Genomic DNA, 13939 nt, shown 5'->3' with positions numbered 1-13939 from the left:
CATATAAAACCTAGTGGGAAATTTTGCCGTGCTGTCATCAGAAATACAGCCCCAGTCTCCTGCTATAAAAATTGAAAAACAATATAAAAACCCATATAATTTCTGAAAGACAATCTTGTAAAACACGCACTCAAACATCAGAATTAAATCATTTTATTTTTGCCACAAGAAGCTCTAAGAACTAATATCAGGCCATGGTTAATGAAAAGTAGAACTTAAAGTCATGACAGGGAAGATTGTACAAGTGTGAACATTACAGTACTCGGAGGAATTAACAAGGTTTCATATAGTTGACCAGCCAGAAAGCCAGTGCTGTTAAGTTAGCATTTAATTCTTTAGAATATGCATGCCTTGACAATACAAAATACCTTGATCAGTGTTTACCATTTTTTTATCTTTTTGGTACAATGGGGGAAAAATGCAGCACTATTTCTTCATAGTGGTTGTGTGTGGGGGATCGTTACCACCAAAATCATAATAATCATTTAAAGTATATTTTAAAGTTAGTCTTGCAAGATTGTTATGGCATTTTTAAATTTCTGTAGTTTAAGCATTTTCATTTTGTCATATCTTTTAACAAATTACTATTTCAAGTAGTTCCTATCCAGAATATTTACAGGTAATTTAGCATAGGAGCAAATTTGAAGCTAACTTCAAACAAGAAAAGGAAGTTCAATAGCCAGAGAGCTAAGTATAAGATAAAAAAACAATATGGTAATTTTAAACAGCATCTTGCTACAGATTTCCAATCCAATAAATACCAGGAATGAAGGACTTTTGCCCCAAAGAAGTATTTCACATGAATTCTGAACTTTGAATATGGAAACTTATAGAAAAACTGAAGACCCTGAGACACATGCAAGTAAGAGTCTTCTGGCAAAAATACAATTTAATTTTCCAGTTTCTCTCCTCCCAAAAACTCCAGAAGATACCTTTAGTAGGCACAGAGTTTAAATGTCATATTCAGAATTTACAGAGCACAGCAGCAGCAGCAAATAATTACATCCCTATTATTCAGAATGGATAGTTTTCCATTATAGAATTAGTTCCTGGTTTGTCATAATAGACTCGTAGAATCGGCCAAGTTTTATTATGACAAACTAATTGACCTAGCAGTTGAGTCTGAAAGATCTGGAAGCTCTGCCGGCATCCGTATCATTCACATCGGTAGAAGTAATTATGTCTAACTGGTGAAATAGCATTAATGAAACTCAAACAAATTTTCACTGAGTACATTTCAGAGTGCACACTATAGTCAAAGAGTAATGTTATTAATATCTACACAAAAAACAAACATATGGTGATTCCAGAGATCACAGAGTCTTAAGTTATAAGGTAATTTCAAATTTCCCAGGGGTTAGTTTACAAATGGTTTGAAGGTCTAGACTTACAGAACAGAAAACAGATAAATGCACATCACTCTACCTCTTGGCAAGCAAAGGATTTTTTTTCTTGTATTATTGCATGAACTGATGCCTGATACCCTCAGCTACCAACTTAAGAAACACTGAAACCACTACCTTCAAATCCAGCTTACCAACAGAAGAACGATGTATACATGAGAAATTATGATTAAAGCTTTAAGTTCAAAGTCAAGAAATAGACTATATTTTAAAATATATGGTAAGGAGAAAGAAAATATCTATGTTGGACTAAGAAATACTTAAGCAAGGTTACAAATGACTAATAACTATGCACAACAATCTTTTCCAGTATCAATTTTTTCCTTTGCAAAAAAAAAAAATCATTTACAGACGTTCAACAATTCTGTTATAAATGCTAGGCTATATGTATGTTCCAACCTGTTTTCTTTTAGTACTAGCACAGTTTAGTACTAGCACTTCAGTAAGTGTTAACTTTATTTTCTAAGTGTTTAAATATGTGTCATTTTTAAAAGTGGTATTTATTGCTGTCAAGAAAAATGGGAACTGACAAGCCTATATAACATTCCTTATGTAGTTTCTGATTACTATAATATTGCAGCAATTTGCAGATGGAATAAAACTTATTTTAGAAGGGGTAAAAACCTAACAAATCTTGCCGAAAGGAAAATACTAGATCACTGATTCAACTATTTCAAATAAAGACTTCCTATTGGAGATTCTACGCAATATGAACATTTAAAAATATATGCCAGTAGCCTCCCACCCAAAATATGTAAAGTCTCACCCATGGAATCTATCATTTACAACGATTTATACATAAAGATTCATTTGGTGGCTTTCAGATTCAAAATTTGAAAATTTTCATTTTCATGGGAATATTTTTAACCTTAAGAAGCAAAAAGGAAATCTTCATTCCATTCTCTACTATGTGGTAGCCAGAGAATTAAAAATACATGCAACAGAACTTTTCATCTCCTCCTATCTGCCATTACAGAGATTTTTTTCATTAGTTTTTTGCCCCCAGAGACCACACTGCAAAGGTATAAAGTGGTCTAGCCACCAAAGTCTTTTACAGACTATGGCAATGAAAGCCAGGATTAATTCTAATTAGCTAAATCTAATTTGTTCTTCAGATGAGAGACTTGTCTGCATGGCTATTTTCATAGAGGGAGGGTAGCAGGAGGTTGCTGTCCGCTTGGACTAGCAGATTACACAACCCAAGTACAGACTTATTCTGATATTTTCCAGAACAACTCTAAAACTTATTTACTCTTTATGCCATATACAAGACAAAACACACATTTATTGTCTCAATGTTAAGAAAATTGAGAATTCAGCAGTAAAGTGCTAACATGGAAGGGGAAAGCTGTAAGATGTACTAGGGTATGCTAATAACTCCAGTTATTTTCAAAGAACATTCAGACTGCTTCAAATTCTATTCAGGAAACTATCTCTCCAAGCTTTTAATTTTTGCCTCTTTTAAATGAGCTGAAAACTAACTATATAAACAGATACTTGGGGAGGGGGTCTCACCTCTACTCAAAACTTTCAGGAAAATTTGCTTCTAAAAATTATCAACAAAAATCCCACTACACTTCCTTCAGATAATGTGGCAGATCAAATTAACTTGTTCGCACCTTAATTTGTTTTACAGATCTTCTGAAACCCCTGCCCCATCATCCAAAACAAAACTTTCTAGTATTTCAAAGGAGTTTAGTAAGACTCTGGTATTATAAATTCAAACTCAGTACTGCCATCTGTTACATTTTGTTTAAAAATTGAATCATTTTCCTGCTGAATAAAAATATCTTCCCAGGTCATTGGCTTGTTCTGAGTAGATGTAGTGGTCCCTACTGGAGGTTCTTTTCCAGTGTCAACCTTATACCCAATACCATCATCCTTCATTGCAGGAATGGTGCTTGATCTATCGGAAAGATATGCATATTGTCTGATTTGTAAAGACCTGCATGGATGTAAACGATAAAGCTTTGAGTCCCCAGAAGGATCTTGACTATGAACTGACTTTATATGTGAAGACATAAACTGATAGTTGATGAAAGATTTGCCACAGGCCAAACACTGATACCTTCGCTCCCCTGTGTGATGAATTTCATGCTTTGTGCGATATTCTGCAAGAGGAAATACCTTCTCACAGTAACGGCACGGATACTTCTTCTCCCAAGAATGAATGTTAAAATGTCTCCGCAAGCTTGTCAGACAGACATATGACCTTTTGCATACAATACAGATATAATAGACCCTTCCATCTACTATTAACTCATAGTGATCATCATGTTTTACTTTCATACGTTTGTTTGCCATCTCGCTGCCAGACGTTTTTGGTATTTCATTCTCAAGTCTGGCCTCCCCTTCATCAGGGTCATCTTTGACAGGGATCACTATATCATAAGTATCTTCACCGATATTTGCATAAACCTTGCAACCAGTCGATAAGCCTTCAATTTCAGTAGCTGTATCTAAAGTAATGATCTTCTGACCCTCCATTAGATGTTTTGATCCTACGCCTGGATCATTAGTATTTCTAGTAATTATATCTGAAATTTTTAAGGAATTGGAAAGTGGTTCTTGAAGAAGTGTAGGAATCTGCATCTTCTGTATTAATGATCCATCAAAACTGGTATTTTGGGAGGTATCAGCCTGTGGGACCAAAGATGTATTACTGACGGCCGAGTCAGGGCTGGAGCTAATAGTGTCATCATCATCATCTATTATTTCCTCCTCCTCCTCTTCATTGGCCTTGTTTCCTGTTAAAATAGCACTGTTTGGTGTCTGCTGATTCTGCACAAGTAAATTGATTGAAGAGGGCATATGATTTGGAAGTGAAGAACTGACATTTGGTGGTGTAGAAAGTGGTGTCTGATTTAACAAAATAATATTGGGAGTCAGATGTGTTGGAGCTGAAGATACCAACAATTTTTCACTTCCTTGTGTTTGGCTCAAAGTTGCCTGATTCACAGGAGTAGGAAGTTTCTGAGTAGGTGTGATATTTGTTAAAGGGGGCGAGTTATTGCTAGCACTAGGTGCAACATCTGAAATAGCAACAGGGCCTGGGTTAGATTGGACCTGTGTCACTGTGTTATTACTCGGCAAAGTCTCCTTTGTGGGCAGAATCTCGGAGCAAAAAATGACATCATCATCATCATCATCAGAATCGGTAACAATGATCTTTTTCATTTCATAATCTTCGGCAGATAATGAAAAAGACTCTGTTATAATAGGCATTATAGTAGCCCCATTATCTTGGGCTTCATCTTTTGATTTCTGTATTACAAGGTTCTTGTCACCAGAATCAGGAGGTAAAGGCTCAGTATTACCATCCTGCGCTGTACCTGAGATGCTTTTAACCTGTGACAATGGGACACCAAGCTCTGCTATAAATTTCACTCCTAATAACTGCCCTGATTTAATTAACTCATCAAGCAAATCTGATCTAACACGAACAATTTTAGAACTATAGATATAATTGAGAATTTCTGCAAAGATCTCTGCTCTTATAAAGCTCAGTTCAACAACTTGCCCAGCAACAGAGAAGAGCTGATGGAAGTAGGTACTAGAAGCTGAAAGAATATTCTTGTGAGCCCGGAATTTTCGGTCTTCCACAATAACGGTAACATCACAGAAGAGTCCATGGCCACGTTGCTCATTCAAGGAGTTCAGCAGACTGCCAGAGTACTGAATGTCTGTAGCAGAAATCAGTTTTCTACTCTCCATGCCTTTAAGAGAAAGAGAGGAGGGGATGGGAGAGGATTAGAGAGAAAAAACAAAAGTACTTATTTAGAATTTAAGCCGTAGCATCATTAAATAGTTTATTCAAGTTTTAACCAAAGTTCAGCATAATTTTTTGGCTTTTACAGAAATTGTTCATACAGGTTGGCTTTTGGAACAAGTGTCCAATTTCATGGCTTGCTCCTGAGTTGAGCAAGTTTTACATTGTTACAGAGATTTGAACAGTAATCTCCATAGTCACCTTTTTTTGAATATTAGATACATGCACCTCCACTAAGTGATTTTTAAAGAGTAGAATTAATTTTCTTAGTCCCAATTTTGGGTTTTCTCTCCAAGAAGAGGTAAGAGTTGACTTTTAACTGTCAAAATTAAGGAAAATCATCATGAACACACAGAAGTTATTTCGTCTGTAAATGATTTAAATGTCAGAAAAGCTCAGCGCGTGCAATACTGTGTCTGAAATACATACTCTTAATTTTAACTAATCTTTAAGAATATATGCAGAATCTACACCCTGGAGCCAATGACATTTATAAACACTGACAATTATTACCTCCCAACGTCCCATTATTTTTCTGTTATTTAAATTGGGGTGCCTCATCTTGATAAACTATTAAACATCTTTCTTACCCTTTCCTCTTTCTTCATCCCCTTGTCCCTTCCCCTCATCTCTCCATCTTTACAATTTCCAGAGGTGGAATGTTAAACAGTGCCAAGTGAAGTCAACAGACACTATCATGAAAAAATATGACAAAGGAAAAGGAAAGTTTACCATTTCTAAATGCCCACTTCCAAGAAAACACGAAACATTTTATTTTTGTTGGTAAAGAATCATATGCATTGGTATGAGAATTTTTTCCACACCAAATGAGTTAGTGAAAATGAAAACATTAACTTATTGGAATAGACTACTCTAGAAAAAGGGGATGATGTCAGTAGAATGCATTGTTGTGTAGCACTAGCAAAACATCATTTTTTGCACTTTGCAGAAGATATTTCCAGTAACAAAGAGGCCAGAGTTTTAAAAAACCCATATATTAAAAATATATAATATCCATACATATTATATATGGATATATTTTAATATATGGATATTATATATTAACAATTAGTTGACAAGTACTTTTAGTGAAGAAATATTTTTATTAATATTCTCTCCCTTTGAAGTTACCAAAAGGGTGTCGATGTCACAATGCTTAAGTTATATATAGGTGGAGGGCAGTTCTGTCTCAAATACCTTCTAAATTTTTCAAAATGATACCTTAAGAACAAACAGCAGGCAAAAAGTCTAAAAATCAAGATTTAAAACATTATTAGAAGGTGTTGCATGTTAACAGTACCAAGGAATTCCAGGTTACCATAAAGGCATTCATCATCAGAAAGGGTGACCTTTGGACAGTTTGCCAAAAACCAGGGCTTCCGAAATACGGGCATTTCGACAGAAGTCGATATTAAGTGGAAAGACAGGTTTTCTGAAAACGGCACGCAATTTTTGTCATTTGCTCCCGGGTTCTTCCAATATGGGAATGCGTCAAATGTACGTGTCCAGGTGACACTGGGACTCGGTTTCGTTTATGTGTCCCCCTCCTCCCACTCAGGGTGGCCCCAGAGACAGCACAAGTCGGTCTGAACCCACTCCGAAGATATGCGATTCGACTGTGGAAAAGCCATTCCACATCACTGTGAAACCCTTGACCGAGGGCCAGTTCGGAGGAGCTGGTGACGGTGGAAAGAGATAAAAGCCATCCGCGAGGGAGTGAAACAAACCGACACGCGGCTCCCTGCGGCAGCTGAACCTCATCTCCCTTCCTCCACCTCCCTCTTCCCCATATGGACCCTGCCAGCTGCAACCGAGGTTTTTAACCCCAATTCACGTGCAAAGCAAGCTTCTTGCAAATACAGACGGAGGTACAAACAGCAGAGTGAGGGCGGGAGGAATATGGGGTACCAGGGAAAGTAGAAGGTGGCGAACGGCAGGGTGGGGTGTTGGGGGGGGATGAAGCGAAGCAGGCGGCATTGTTGTGCCCCAGGAAGGGGACGGAAGGGGAGGATGGGCCTGGCAGAAAAGCTCTAAATCAAAGTAGGGGCTAGGGGAGTAAAAGAGGCACAAAAAAGCAGGGAGAGGGGCGAGGGAAAAGCCAAGTGGGTCTCTGTGATGGATTCCCCAGGCCCCGGGGCCTACCCAGGGCAGCGGCAGCCCCTCGGCCCCTAACGGCTAAGGGGACCGCGCCGCGGCCCTCGCGGCTCGTCCCCTCCTTCACTCCCCGGCCCACACAAAGAAAGAGCCGGAGGAGCTGAGCCTCCGACTCTGCCGCTTCCTGGTTCAAGTGAGGCGAATGCAAACGCAGGCGCGGCCCAGGGACGGAGAAGGCAAGCGCGCTCCTTCGCCCCCTCCCTGACTGGGGCCGGGTCCTCACCTGCTTCCCGGCGCCGCCGCTTCTCCTCCTCCGGACGCGCGGAAGGCTGGGAGTCCCCCAACAAGAAGAAGCCGCACTCCCCAGCGATTCTGCCCCTTCTTTAAACGTCGCTCCAGTCTGGGTCGACGTCGACGCGGCCGCCGCCTCCTGCCGCCAACGCTGCTACAGCTGCCCCACGCCGCCGACAGAGGGCACAGCGCGGGGGAGAAGCGCTGAAGCCAAAGGCGCCCTCCTCTTCCGAGCGCAGGCCGGGGTGGTCCGGAAGGGCCCGAGCTTGAGGCGGCTCCACTTCGGCGCCGTGCTCTGCCTTCGGTTCTTTCCGCAAGGGGGCGGAGGAAGACTGGGAAGCTCTTGTGTGTTCGGCTCTTTCCGGAGGGCTAAAGGGTGGGAAAAAAGGAAAGGGAAAGATCGGGTAAGACAGTCGCAAGCAATTGGATGGAAGGGAAGCGAGTCGTTTTCATCGAAATTCAATGTGAACTTCTAGGGCATACAAACTTTTAGAGACTATACAGGTTTCATTTATTTTGCAAGTTTGAATCTGCTCTATTAGACTGTTTGCTAGATGATAAACCATCTTGAAATATAATCAAAATACATACAATCAAATATAAATTCACAACTTCTTATGGTAATTCAAGTTCTGGGATAACAGGAGAGCAACTACATTACAGTAACTACTTTTAAGAAAGAAATTTAGTGTTTGGACAACTATCTTCTTAATTGAATACTAAATGGTGCAGTACTATGTTAATTCCCTCATTCCAACTAGCATTTACTGACCCCCTGCTTGATCTGTAGCAAAAACCCTATGTTAGGCTCTCGGGAATACAAAAATGAATAACCCAAAGGTCTCTACCTCTTTAGGGAGCTCAGTAGGTAGGTACACAAACATGGACAAAAATATTTGTACAAGGTGTAGAAGCAGAGAGAAGAGAATAGCAAATTGAATGCTGTCATTTGACCTGTATCTTGAAAGATTAATAATATTAACATTTGCATTTTTAATTTTTTATTGTTACTATTTTAATTTTTTATTATTACTATTTCCATAGCATTTCATCTTCAGAGGGCTTTAGTGTCTGACACATAGTATGTGTTCAGTGATTGTTTAATGACCGAAAAAATACATTGTGAGTTACATAATTTTTTAAAATCCTCTGGTAATACCCTTCCAACTGAGTACCATAATGAATGAAGCAACAGGATGGGTGTTTGGAGAGCAAAATGTTTCCCTTTTAGGCTGGTTATTGATCATATTCAACTAAGGAACCAAATAGTAACTTTTTTTCTGCCATAATTAAGGCCATTCACTACCTTCATTATCTTTTTAAAAAGATATATATAGGATAATACTGCATTCATTTCCAAAATCTTAAATTTGTACCTATTAATACCTTGCAGTGGAATTCCTGTGCTTCTTTCCTAAAAAATCTTGCTGAAAATGTCCATCAGGATATTAGACTGAAAACAGATGTAACTATATCTAATTTTCTCTGACAGGAAATCAGACATGGATGTCATCATCTCATCTACCTATCCCTAATCTATTCTTCATCTTCCTCAATAAAGTAAAGCCACATGGTATAATAAAACATCAAAGTGGTATAATATAGCTGTATTTCACATGGAAATATGCAATTCCTTAAGCTCTTCTCCAAGATTTTGTATTGTGGGAAAACAAACTATGTGGGAATTATTGCATTATTGATTTTTGATTAGGACTTAGCATTATGAAAAGTTTCATTGTTTACTATAAAGATATTTCATGGCAAATAGAAGTATGCTGTTGTAAAATAAACTAAGGCAGATTAGTATTTTTCCTGGCAACTGAGTACTTAATAACCATTTTTCTGAGTTATCCTCCCCAAAACTTAGTAGTAAAAAAAAAAATCTTAGTAATTAGAACAAAGTATATCTTGAAAGTTTAGGATTTATCTTTCAGTGGCTTAATTGATGAAAACTAAAATGAGACATATCTTTGAAATACAGATCACAGTGGCAATAGATGCCACTCTAGATATCATGTTTGTTGGTCAGCTCTCAGTAAACTGGAAGGCACAATGCAATTTATTTTGCACCAGCATTTACATCACCGAGGCTGGCAACAGAATTGCCTTGCCATTGTCACTTTCCTGAAAGTATTTTAAAAGTTTGGAGTACCAACTAACATATGATGAAAGCTGTTCATTCAAAGCACAGTAAACCTTCTCTTCCCTTCTTGCTGTATCTCTCACCCCCTAACCAAGCAAAAACTAAACAAGTTTAAAAGCTACCTATAATGAAAGGGGGTCCAATGGTCAGGAAAGGAATTTTATTTGTAGGAAAGCAGAACAGACCAAGAAGCCTGAGTGGCCTTAATAATTGTCTTTGGGACAGGATCACTGGAAAGTTTAATTAATTTTCTGTTTCTCAACTAGTCATTTCACTTTTACTTTTGTTTTTAATCTGGAGGGCTTAACCCTACTTCAAACAACCCAGTAGTTTGAACTCTATTTCAAACAACAACAACTCACTTTGGGAGGCTGAGGTGGGAGGATCACCTGAGGTCAGAAAACAACCTATATCAAATGGATTTGGAGGTATCAATTGTTTCACATTCTAGAAAGGTTTTATTGGCTGAAAATGGAATGAGTTAGGTTTTATAGCCGTATTGTCAGTGTTTGCTTGCCTTTTGACCTTGATTGTGAATTCCATGAGGGCGGTAACTGTCCTCTCCTGTGTTAAAATGCCAACAATCTTGTGGGTGCTTAATATATATTAATTGATGACGAAAGATAAAGTGACACTCGTTCAGTCTTAGAGCACTTCCTATATGTTATGCTTATGGTTACAGATTTGGTAAGGTCACTCCATGGGATCTGCAGAAACCCTAGTAAGGTAGAGTGGAAGAAACAAAGTCTTAAGCAGAAGATGTGAGTGGGTTGGAATTCTGATACTGCCACTTCCTAGCTCTTTGATCTTATGCCTGATTCTTCATCTGTAAAATAGGGATAATAATACCTTCCCACAGAGTCACTTTGAGGATTAAATGAATCAACTATGCATAGTGTCAAACTGCTCACGGTTTCCAGAATATGCCATACAATTTACTGCCTTCAAGTCTGAGCCTGGAGCCCTGAGCTTGGAATAGTCATTCCCTTCATAGCCACACCTCGCTTAACCTGTTGTCTGGTTAGTTCCTGGCAAGTGCCTGGTTTTCCATAAAAACCCAACTCAAGTACTAACTTATTTGTGAAGCATCCCTTGGCCCAACAAATTGTAGATAGAGATGGTTGCTTAATGCTGAACGAATGAGTATCTGGAACCCAATAAGTGCCAAATATATGTTGCTTTCTCACCACTATCCCCTTTTCTGCTTAATCCCAACAAATCTCTCTTTAAGTGACCTGTCTAATACTGCCTATTGCCCTTTTTTCTTAAAACTTTCCAAAGTCAATTGGATAGGGATATATAACTCTCCTACTGGAAAAGGAGTCGTCGATAATTGCTAACAATAATACAATCTACCAAAAAAAGCAACAGACAGCTTATTCCAAACTTGAACAAAATTGAGGGAATATACTACCTATGAGTCATTTGTGAAAATTACTTGGCAATATATGAAGTCAAATCAAATAAGAAATGAGTCCAAATAAAGAATTAAGAATGGAGATTTTGCAGTAAGCCAATCTATTTAAGTGGAAGACTAAGTCCAAACAACAGATTGATTATGACTATGTGACAATGAAACTTATAAAGCCCGACACTGTAAACTTCATTCATTTTTTCAATACATATTAAACATATATCATTTAGTATTTACTCTGTGCCAGGCAGTGTTGTAGGCAGTGTTGTAGGCACTGTGGATATAATTATCATCAAGTTGAGATATTGGTCTTCATGGAGCTTACATTATAATGGAAGAGACATACAATCAACATTTGTATATATATCATATAAATATATAATACAATAACAGTAAGTGCTATGAAGAAAAATAGAGCAAAGGGATAGAGAATGATGAGGGTGTTATTGTAAATTGTGTGGTCAAGCACAGCCTCTCTGAAAAGATGATGTATGGCCAAAGAATGGAATGAACTAAGGGAAAGGGCCATACAAATATCTGGGGAAGAACATTTTAGGCAGTGGAATGTGTCAATGCCCTTCAACCAAAGACTACCAGAAACATACCCATAGTTGACAGATTGAGTTTATTACTCTTACTCCAGGGAGGGACAACACACACTATAGGTAACTATGATGTGTTTCAATAAGAAGTTGTTAGAATGAACCTATTATAGGATTTGGACAATTTGGGGGAAGGTCTAGGAATCAGGAGTTCCGTCTCAGATACATCAGAAAGCAGGGGCAATTGTATGATTGCACATTTCAATAAATCTTATTTATAGGGAGGGCAGACTAGAGGGAGGATAAAGCTGTACATTAACTGGCAAAGTAGCAGTGACCTATCTTGGCCAAGAAGGGGTGTTTGGTGTTTTCTGGGTGTCACAGTGAGCTTGTTTTTGTCTGTGCTTAGACAAGCTTATGAAGTGGTCTTGTTTTGTCTCACTTGATCAGGCTCCCAGTGATCTTGTCTTGGGTTGGTGTTCTGTGAGTTTATGTTCAACAAGAGAAGAACATGCCTAATTGTGAGTGCGAGGTCAGTTTGTGGATATCAGGGGCTGCTCCCACTTCCCTTTCTCAAACAGCAAGCGAAAAGCCTTAGAATATAAGGAACAACGCCGGGCGCGGTGGCTCATGCCTGTAATCCCAGCACTTTGGGAGGCCGAGGTGGGAGGATCACTTGAGGTCAGGAATTCGAGACCAGCCTGGCCAACGTGACGAAACCCCGTCTCTACTAAAAATACACAAATTAGCCGAGTGTGGTGGCGGGCACCTATAATCCCAGCTACTTGGGAGGCTGAGGCAGGAGAATCACTTGAACCCAGGAGGTGGAGGTTGCAGTGAGCTGAGATCGTGCCATTGCATTCCAGCCTGGGTGACAGAGTGAGACTCCATCTCAAAACAAAACAAAACAAGCAAACAAAAAAAGAATATAAGAAACAAATTTTAGAAGTAGTAGGAGAGGAAGAAGTACAACCGTGGCTATCACCTCATCTTTAATAGAAAGTAGTCACTTTCTACTGTATTATTGTATGGAACATACTTATACTAAAACATTATTCTTTATTTGAAATTCAAAGATAAGTGGCCTACTGTATATTTCTTTTTGCTATTAATAAATCTGACAACACTGAAATAAACACTTTCAGTTGTGTACGAAATACTTTGAATACTTTGTCCCTTTTCTTCCCATCTCAGATTTTTCTTTTAATAGACTCCGAAAAAATATGTGAATCTGTTTGAGCCAGTCCTATTTATTATATATGTACATATATACACACATAACCAAATGTACATATTTTATACACACACACACGACACAGAGTGCGCCCAATATTATAGAACATGTAATACACACATTCACGGAAAGCACCCGTACAAGAACAGAATTGTCTATGTTGTTGATATGGCCATTCTGTGAAATGTCTCCAGTGGACTGTCGTCCTACCCTTCAGTTATTTCAAGTAGAAGCCTAAGGAAGACGTGGTCTCTGTGCGGACTTAGACCCTGGCGAGCCTCAATGCGGAACCAAAGGATGAGCGAAATCGGTTGCAGTGGCGGTTTATTTACACCAAGACACACACCTCTTCACCTTGGCCGGAGGCCACACAGACCTGGGGAAATGTTTTGCCAACGTACTCGCAGTAGTTCCCATGGTTTCCTTTGCTCCCAGCGGTTGCGCGGGCTGGGTTTTTGGAGCAAAGGCAACGGATACTGCTGAGGCTCCTGAGAATGTCCCGTTTTCGAGGCTGCAGTAGCTCCAGTGTCCGGTTCTGCAGTGCCGAGAGGGAGGCCTCGGGCTCCGGGCGGGGGAATGTGTTGCAGTTTGTCCAAGAGCCCCAAGCCCAGCAAAGCCGCCCGTTCCCCGCTGGGGCGCAACTCTCACTGGAACTCTTGTTCTCTGACTGGGGAATGGAATGGGCTCAGCCAAGGCTCCCGAAACCAGCCCTGCCGCTCCCACTTGTGGTCGCATTCTCAAGAGCGGCTGACTGCGCCGTGGACCATCACTTTCGCTTCTGCCTGCTCGTGCGCCTATTGCGGCAACTACTCACGCTCCTACGGGACGAGGAGAGGGAGGTGAATCCGTGGCAGAGGTGAGTGAGATCATGGCTGCACCTTCGCTCTAAGGAGCCCGCTTGCCTTCAGCGAGTCCGCTTCATCTTTCAGCCCGCTTCTGACCATTTGCATTTCGCTCCTTCTACCTTCACCGCGCCCATTTTCATCCTTTTCTGCAATCTATCCACGGCAGCTCCTTGTTCGCCCTTCTCCTCTCTCACATTCTCACTC

The 13939-nt window shown here is 39.7% G+C and overlaps 2 protein-coding genes across 9 annotated transcripts in view; one reads left to right on the top strand and one right to left on the bottom strand.

The window, feature by feature from the left end:
- Positions 1-137: 137 nt before the first annotated feature.
- On the bottom strand, positions 138-7865 carry ZBTB33 (zinc finger and BTB domain containing 33). Of its 2 annotated transcripts, XM_003317658.7 has the most exons (3): positions 7550-7852; positions 5763-5864; positions 138-5119 (listed from the first exon to the last, which is right to left on the bottom strand). In XM_003317658.7, the coding sequence occupies exon 3, from the start codon at positions 5115-5117 to the stop codon at positions 3099-3101; it is 2019 nt and encodes a 672-aa protein (XP_003317706.1). In that variant the 5' UTR covers positions 5118-5119; positions 5763-5864; positions 7550-7852; the 3' UTR covers positions 138-3098. The 2 variants fall into 2 exon arrangements, with proteins under 2 accessions (XP_003317706.1, XP_521239.2); XM_521239.9 differs by lacking the exon at positions 5763-5864 and having other exon boundaries at positions 7550-7865.
- Positions 7866-12899: 5034 nt separating this feature from the next.
- The window catches only part of LOC737328 (putative uncharacterized protein CXorf42), a 180330-nt gene continuing 179290 nt past the window's right edge, over positions 12900-13939 (top strand). For all 7 annotated transcript variants that reach the window (XR_010154726.1, XR_010154725.1, XR_010154727.1 and 4 more), the window contains exon 1: positions 12900-13746. Coding sequence is in view for 4 of the 7 variants with exons in the window: in XM_063804312.1 (XP_063660382.1) it covers positions 13385-13746 (362 nt within the window). In the remaining 3 variants the exon portion in view is untranslated. The remainder of the gene's footprint in view (positions 13747-13939) is intronic.

This window comes from Pan troglodytes, chromosome X, assembly GCF_028858775.2.
Source record: "Pan troglodytes isolate AG18354 chromosome X, NHGRI_mPanTro3-v2.0_pri, whole genome shotgun sequence".
NCBI lineage: Eukaryota > Metazoa > Chordata > Mammalia > Primates > Hominidae > Pan > Pan troglodytes.
This window is presented reverse-complemented; position numbering and strand designations above follow the sequence as displayed.

Excerpts from the sequence above, each read along its gene's own strand:
- ZBTB33 (XM_521239.9), bottom strand. The coding sequence starts at position 5,117 with ATGGAGAGTAGAAAACTGATTTCTGCTACAGACATTCAGTACTCTGGC.